This window comes from Monodon monoceros, unplaced genomic scaffold, assembly GCF_005190385.1.
Source record: "Monodon monoceros isolate NGI ecotype Baffin Bay Population unplaced genomic scaffold, NGI_Narwhal_1 Super_Scaffold_12, whole genome shotgun sequence".
Lineage (NCBI taxonomy): Eukaryota > Metazoa > Chordata > Mammalia > Artiodactyla > Monodontidae > Monodon > Monodon monoceros.
Genome location: NW_021703768.1, coordinates 146,522,467 through 146,531,011, shown reverse-complemented (window position 1 = coordinate 146,531,011; position 8,545 = coordinate 146,522,467). Strand labels below are relative to the sequence as shown.

At 40.7% G+C, this 8,545-nt stretch overlaps 1 protein-coding gene across 7 annotated transcripts in view; it reads left to right on the top strand.

Annotated features, from left to right (window-relative positions):
- Positions 1-8,545, top strand: part of FBXW11 (F-box and WD repeat domain containing 11) — a 133,436-nt gene that overhangs the window by 85,465 nt on the left and 39,426 nt on the right. For 4 of the 7 annotated variants that reach the window (XM_029215868.1, XM_029215866.1, XM_029215869.1 and 1 more), the window contains 2 exons: positions 1,590-1,652; positions 5,320-5,545. In XM_029215868.1, the coding sequence (XP_029071701.1) occupies positions 1,590-1,652; positions 5,320-5,545 (289 nt within the window). Of the gene's footprint in view, positions 1-493; positions 654-1,589; positions 1,653-5,319; positions 5,546-8,545 lie in introns of those variants that run through there. The other 3 variants (XM_029215871.1, XM_029215872.1, XM_029215870.1) reach the window with 2 other exon arrangements.

The following is an 8,545-nucleotide window of genomic DNA, read 5'->3' as shown; positions in this document are numbered from 1 at the left end:
TCTCTCTCTCTCTCTCTCTCACACACACACACACACACACACACACAGAGTGAGTGACCAAATCTGGATTCCAACTTCTCTCTTTGGTTTCAAAGCCTTTGGCTTTTCTACTACATCATTCTACATCTCTTTTTTTTTTAATTTATTTTATTTTATTCATTTATTTAATTTTTGGCTGCCTTGGGTCTTTGCTGCTGTACGCGGGTTTTTTCTCTAGTTGCTGAGAGCACGGGCTACTCTTTGTTGCGGTGTGCAGGCTTCTCATTGCGGTGGCTTCTCTAGTTGTGGAGCACAGGCTCTAGGTGCGTGGGCTTCAGTGGTTGTGGCTTGCAGGCTCTAGAGTGCAGGCTCAGTAGTTGCGGCGCACGGGCTTAGTTGCTCCGCGGCGTGTGGGATCTTCCTGGACCAGGGCTCGAACCCGTGTCCCCTGCATTGGCAGGCAGATTCTTAACCACTGTGCCACTAGGGAAGCCCTCATTCTACATCTCTTATCAGAGCCTGCTGTGAGACCTGCAGAGCACTAGTGTCCAGTGGTGATTCTTCTGCCACCACCTACGTTGGGTATTTTCAAATGGAGTGTTTGGAAATACTGTATGTGCCCAAACATTTTACAACTTGACGAACATAAAGGAAAAACAGGGAAAATTTGAGAGGTAGGCTTATTCCCTATAGGCAGTAAACAAGCTCTTGTAAACACTGATAAATAGATCTATAGGATCTTTTCGACTAATACTACAGGACAAATGTTATAGTTTAAATTTTGTACCCCAATCTTGGAATTTTAGGCTTGGGAAGGAATCTTAGAGAGACTGCTATCCATAAATGAGTTATTATTCCTTTCAGAACACAACTCTCCCACTTCCCCTTCTCATTAAGTTTCCATTTAGCTATTAGGTAGGAGCTTCAAAAGGGAAAAATCCAATCATGTATAATCTCCAGTTAATGGGCATCTATTGAGCGACTAGGTCACCAGAAAGAATACACAGTGCCTCTTTGTGCAGTAAACACAAAAATCAAAAGCTAATGCATTCCCAAGGCAAGCCAGATTGTTGCTGGCTAACAGCATCCTCCTCTTAAGGGAAAAGGTTGGGGCACCCACCATGCTTGCTAGGGGAGATTGCAAAGCCATTCCAGAAAAACAAGGCCATCAAGGGAGGAAAGAGAAAGGCAGGGGGGCTTCCAGGGCTTTGTCACTTCTAATTGCTGATGGCTGGGGCGGGCCACTGAGTAGCAGACACTCTAGTAAATGTTTTGTGTAATCATCAGGGCCTTCTTTCTTCAGGTTAAAAGAGTAACGGGACGGCTGAGGCAGAGCTCCAGCCCCACGCCCATAATTTAGCCTGTTTTCTGAGTACACCCAACCTTCATAAAGACTTTATGCTTACTTTTGTCCAACCACTAACTAATGATTGATCAAAGATGAAAACACCCCTGTGGACCCAAAATGGCATGTGTTAGCCACAAGCCAAACAGCTCTGGGGTTGGTGTTGGTACACTCCAGTTTGGGTTTTCAAAACTATATTTTGGTGTAGTTATTTAGAATTTGCAAAACTCGGCATAATTCAAATAACCTGTTTTTCCCCCCTTAGAACACTTCAGTTATGGAGGATCAAAATGAAGATGAGTCCCCAAAGAAAAATACTCTTTGGCAGGTAGGAATGACGGCGCACAGATAAGATAGCAATTGACTTACTGTAGATAAGATGCTCCCTCAGCTCCTGTCCTCAGTGAAACTAAGAGCCAAGTACTTTTGTTTTCTTTTGCGCAATTCTGCTAGTTTCAGGATCCACCCTGGGACTTCCCTGGCGGTCCAGTGGTTAAGACTTCACCTTCCAATGCAGGGGGTGGGAGTTCGATCCCTGGTTGGGGAACTAAGAGCCCACATGCCTCAGGGCCAAAAAACCAAGACATAAAACAGAAGCAATATTGTAACTAATTCAATGAAGACTTTTAAAATGGTCCACATAAGAAAAAAAAAAAAAAAGAATTCACCCTAACTTATCTTCTGTTCCTTAGGGAAGTGTCATTATGAATAGTAAAGAATTTAGGAATTCTCACCAAGATTCTGAAGTTGGCTGCAGCCCAAAATATTCCGTCTCTGGGGCCACTGTCTAAGCCAAAGATGGACAGTGGTGGTGTCCTTTGTCACCAGAATGGCACCATGCCGCATACCAGTGTATGCACTGACCTTTTCTCCCAACCGTCACCCTTCTCCCCCATTTCCTATTTGTTTGCCTTTTCCTTTTAAATTCAGTTTCCTTCTCTCCTACCTCTATTTTAGTTTTCCAGTTTTCCTTCCAATCCCCCAGTTTTTTTGTAAGGCGCGGGATGGAGAGCATATAAAGTTTCATGATTTCGTGTTTTCGTCGACCATTATGGTACACATAATTTTTCCCTTCATGAAGATACAAATAAAGGCAAAACAAATCTAAATCTGAAGAGAATAATGATAAAAAAAAGTTCTCTGGGCTCACTTGATTTGAATCAAAGGAGTTAGCAAGAATAAAGTGTCCCCAACAAATTTATGATGAAAAGAAACAAAGCAGTGCAATTCCAGGAAGATCTTTCTAGGCCAAGCGGGTGGTTAGAAATAGAAATGGAAAATGTGCTGTAGAATTGGGCACATACTGTTATTTTAGGGGGAACTGTGTGCAGACTGACTGCTGTTCCCTCCACGTCTGGTATTTTGCAACAGGATTCTCTTAATTTACTATTGATTTTCAATTCACAGTGGTTCTTAACACTTTAGCTTTCAGTTTTTTTTTTTTTCATCTGCCTTTCAGTCAACTAGTTAATGGTATACCGATGCTCTAAGGAGGCTAGATGGTTAGGAAAGGAACCCTTCTGTAAATGAAATAATAACCCTTTTGCTTATCAAGTGAGATAATGGGTGTGAAAGTATTTTATAAACAATAAAGCAGTACACAAATGCAAGTTGTTACCATAATTATATTTAACCTGTTACAAAAGCAATTATTTTGGCAAGTATTATGAAAAAAATATAGAAAGAAAAGGGGAAGGAAAAAATATGTAGCTTTCTCTCTCAAGATTAGGCACTTTTAACATTTTCATTTATATTCTTTACTTTTTCTTGGCGTGTTTCCCTTCACACAGATTATTGTGATCATATGCTATATAAGATTCTTTTGTCCCTAATACTATTTCATAAACATGTTCTCTTGTTATTAAAATCTTACTTTATAAACCTAATTCTAATGGCTGCATTGTAGTACTTTGTGTAGATGTATTATATAATTCACTTTAACCAGTTGCCTGTAACTGGGTAGTTTTTTCTGAATTTTATGATAACATTATGGTGAACATCCTTATGCTTAGAAGTAGCAAAGGTGCTCCTTATGCTAGCTGATATTCACCACAGCAAAGAATGTTTACTTCGTCTGACTGTTCTTAATGCTGATGTTTTGGTTCTGTTTGATATGAATGTTTTACTACAAGCAACATCAAAAATCTCTGTTCAATGCTGCCCCCTGGTGGTGCCCGGTGTCAGTGAGCTCTCCCTCACCCAAATTATAAGGGAAAAAACGTTCTCAGACAAGGAAGTGGCAAGATAAGTGAGGTGGGAGATTAATGCCTTCCAGGTTTATACCTCTAAATGTCGACATAAGAACTCACTTCAGATATGAAGGATTTTTAAGATTTTACCAAGGAAGGCCAAAGACTCCTTTGGATATTTACAAAGGATGTCTGCTTTCTGGGATGGGTTCAGTTCACTTTAAGTTAGGGAATATACTGATTTAAAAAAAGCTCTTCATTCTTCCCATGTAAGACTTCTGAAATAAGCTCCTAATGGAATTAATGAATGTTTGTGATGCAACTCTTCAGTTTTCAAAATTCTCTTATATGTTATTCCTTCTAGTGTTACACATGAAGGGGCATTCAGAATAGTGATGGACAGATGACTTGGCAAATGTTTGACGAAAGTATTGAGGTCCTTTTGTTTGTAAACAGGGAAATTACTGAGCCTCATAATATCAGTAGCAGTTGTGGTTCAGTCTAGGGATTTAGATTTTTTTGGATATTGTTGTCCAGATGCAGTGCATGTAGTTTCAGTGTTTTTGTTTGTTTGTTTGTTTGTTTTGTTCTTTTGGCTGTGTTGGGTCTTCGTTGCTGTGCGCGGGCTTTCTCTAGTTGTGGTCAGCGGGGGCTACTCTTCGTTGCGGTGCGCAGGCTTCTCATTGCGGTGGCTTCTCCTGTTGCGGAGCACAGGCTCTAGGCGTGTGAGCTCAGTAGTTGTGGCTCACAGACTCTAGAGCGCAGGCTCAGTAGTTGTGGCGCACGGGCTTAGTTGCTCCGCGGCATGTGAGATCTTCCTGGACCAGGGCTCGAACCCGTGTCCCCGGCAGGCGGATTCTCCACCACTGTGCCACCAGGGAAGCCCTAGTTTCAGTTTTTAAAAAGTATACTGATTTTATGCAAGGACCATGTAGATTTGATGAGAGATGCAACTATTGGTCTAGGAGTCTGTGGGATATCTGTAAACCAACTAAATAAGATGAGGAACTTTTCAGGTATATGTGGTTTACCTTGGGTCACTTTCTGCGTAGGTGATTGAAAGAGAGAGTGAAAGTCTGTAAACTATTTTGTCAGCAGTTAGCAGCCCTGGAAATAATACGGAGGAGATTGAAACTGTTAGGTAAAATGAAGCTTTTCAGATTGAATTGCTCTCTGATTTCTCTGTTACATAGACCAGTAGTTTTCAGAGTGAGGTCCCTGAAGTGCAGTCTCTAGACCAGCAGCATCAGCATCACTTGGGGACTTGTTGGAAGTGCTCAGGCTGTACTCCAGACCTGTAGGATCAGAACCTCCGTGGTGGGCCTGGCAGTCTGTGTGTTAACAAGCTCTTTTGTTATTCTGATGCATGCACAAGTGTGAGAACTATTTGCATAGATGAATATAGCTTTACCTTCCAACTTTGAGGAAGGAAAACAAACCATCAATAATCAACCAGTTGCCACTTTGCCAAGTTGAACAGTTTTTCTAAGATGGTCTTCTCCAACCTTAGTTAACTGGTAACAGCACGATTTTGGAATAAGCATTGGAGAATGACGATTTAAGACACCATTTAGCTTTAGATAGAACTCTAACTTTATCATTACTTTAGTGACTAATTCGAGTACATGGGCCCTGAATGCTTTTTTAATTATTTCCTGAATTAATTAATAAAGGAATGACTTTGGCTTTAGGGTAAAACTGGCATTTTAAGAATAAATACACAGGGCAAAAAAATGTTTCTGATGATACGCTCTTAAGATTTATTTTCCTTGTCAAACTAATTACTTTTTTGTTTTTCTAAAATAGATAAGTAATGGAACATCATCAGTGATCGTCTCCAGAAAGAGGCCATCAGAAGGAAACTATCAAAAAGAAAAAGACTTGTGTATTAAATATTTTGACCAGTGGTCTGAATCAGATCAAGTGGAATTTGTGGAACACCTTATTTCACGAATGTGTCATTACCAGCATGGACATATTAACTCTTACCTGAAGCCCATGTTGCAGCGGGACTTTATTACCGCTTTACCAGGTAACCATGCTTGTCTTTTAAAAAGCTGAGAAGTGGAAGAATGCCCAGCCCAAGAGCCTAGACGGAGCCGAGTAGGTGTTTGTGAAATGAATGAATGAGTACAGCGTGAGACAGCATTTCTTTGGGACACATACTGTACTTTAATATGTGGTACTTGAAGAGGAGTTATAATTTAGCATCTATCTAGGAACTGTAGGCAGTTTCTGTGATTACTAGCGTTGATCATTGGTTAATACTATTGCTACATTAGTGAATTAATGCTGTACTTTTTATTTTGATGTGGTGTCTATAGAATCTGCATTTTGCCTTTATAAATATTTTTTTTTAATATGGGACAATTTTTCCTACAGTGTTTGGGAAGTGTCCCCAAATTTAAGATGTTCATTTATATCTGAAGTGACACTTAGGGAATGGCAGAAAAGTATTGGGGAAATTGATAGCATGTCTTACTACATTTCTTAAAACTTATTTCTGCATCCTCTCCCTCACTATCCTACCCCTGCATGAGTGTGTTCTTCTCTCCCTTTTCTCTTTCTCTCTCTCTCCCTCCCCACCCCCCAGTTAAGTTTACTTTGGTTTAAAAGAAAAAAAAGACTACTTTTACAACAGTTTTAGGTTCACAGCAAAATTGGGCAGAAAGTACAGTTTCCATATCCTCGCCCCCACCCGCAACAGCCCCCAGCACAGCCTCCCTGCTATCAACATCCTACACTACAGTGGTACATTTGTTACAATACATGAACCTACACTGACACATCACTATCACTCAAAGTACATACTTCAGGGTTCACTCTTGGTGTTGTACATTCTGTGGCTTTTGACAAATGTATAGTGACATGTATCTACCATTATAGTGTCACACAGAACAGTTTCACTGCTCTAAAAACCCGCTGTGCTCTGCCTGTTCATCCCCCTTTGATTTTTTTTTTTAAATTAATTAATTTATTTTTGGCTGCGTTGGGTCTTCGTTGCTGCGCGTGGGCTGTCTCTAGTTGCGGTGAGCGGGAGCTACTCTTCATTGCGGTGCACGGGCTTCTCATTGCGGTGGCTTCTCTTGTTGCGGAGCACAGGCTCTAGGCGCGCGGGCTTCAGTAGTTGTGGCACGTGAGCTCAGCAGTTGTGGTTTGCGGGCTCTAGAGCGCAGGCTCAGTAATTATGGCACACGGGCTTAGTTTCTCCATGGCATGTGGGATCTTCCCAGACCAGGGATTGAACCTGTGTACCCTGCATTGGCAGGCGGATTCTTAACCACTGCACCACCAGGGGAGTCCCCCTCTTTGATTTTTGGTCACTCGTTAATTCTTTTCTCTCTGTGTTCTTTTTTAAATTTTTTATTTTAAGTTTGTCTAGGTAAGATAGAGAGATTTCACTCTTGAAGAGAATGTGAGACTGTTGGCCAGAACATTCTCCTCTAACGTGGTCAGGGTAACCTGGAGGTTACAGCTGCTGTGCCAGGGTATGCCTTAGAAATAGCCAGGGATAAACCAGTAGCATTGCCACCAGCCCTACCCTTTTTTCAGAGCTTCTGGATGGCTCCTCAAAGAGTAGCTTCTCTCTTAGCCTGTCTGTGATTTACAGTGCATCACAACTCCATAGTCTAAGTATTTCCACAGTAGACAGGACCTGGGTTCATGCCTCAGGCCTGAAACCTGGGGCTGCAAAGTGACATGCCAGCCTCTGATTCCTAATCCCTCTTCTAGAACTTGTAAGTTTACTCTCTACAAAGGGAGTGTTTTAAGGATATTTGAGAGTTAGCTTAGAAAATTTTGACCCTACTGTTCTTTTTATGCTGAAATGTAGCATTATTTTCCTCATTTCTTGAATTAGTATTTCTAGAAGAGAAAAACATGAACCCTCTTTTTCTAGAATCATAGTATTTAATTGCTGAAAGGGATCTTAGCCGTCACCTAGTGCTGTTTCTCATTGGGTAGATTATGAAGCCAAGGATCAGAGAATTGGGTGAAATGCCTAAGATCATACATCTTGGTTATTGTGATTTTGCAGGTGATGGTGGGGGTTGGTGCAAAAGCTAGTACAAAAGCTGAAATCACTTCCAGTTAAGATTACTCTGGACAGTGCCTTAAACTGGCCTCAAGTATACATGGTTTACACCCCAATTCAGTAACATTTACTTTTAATTATAAGAGAGAGAGAGTGGGAGAGAAGAGCTATGCTTCTAATTGCATGAGAGAGAGAATTATAGGTGAATTTGAGTAAGATGAGTGCACATGTGCTGCAGCTTCTCTGTATGTGCAGCCCAGAACTCAGAACCCCCCTCATCCAAGACTTTCTACTGACTCATGCTACATTTCACACCAAAAAGAGACAGGGTAGTTTTTAAAGTTGACAGTTATACTTGTTCCTCTTAAGTGCTTTTAAATAAATGAAGCTATGCTCCCATTTTCTGAGGCAAATCCATTCTGTTTGCTTTCTGTTGTTTTGGTTTATTTTTATTTTTTCCCTATAATTTGCCTCTCAAACATTTTAGAGCACCAGGGAATTCAACTTATATTTACAGAATATCCACGAGGTGGCACTGTTGTAGTTCTCTTGATTTGCAGAGTATAGTTCAGAGGCAGCCCCTTCTCTTGGGGAGTGTACAGAATTGGAGAAGAGACAGAACAGATGAACATGTGTTATGTATATAAATATGGTTAGTATAATTGCATACAATTCAGTTTTCATTACAGCGAATTTTAAGGCATTGTCCATATCTCTGTTAAAGTGGAATTTTGTGGTATCGAGTATTACATGAAATGAACGGACCATTGGCTGGGACATGGAAATATTTTTGTTAAAATGCTATTTGTTTTAACAGGATTTGATCTGAACATATATACATATGTCAGTATATATCATACATATGAATCTAATAGCTGGGGACAAGCTGGCCAAGTTGATTGTGTTAGTTAGTGTCTAGTAGACTTGGATTAAATCTGGCATTAGTTCCTTAGCACAGATCTTGCCTTAAGAGCATTAGGGGAGAAACAGGTCCATGTG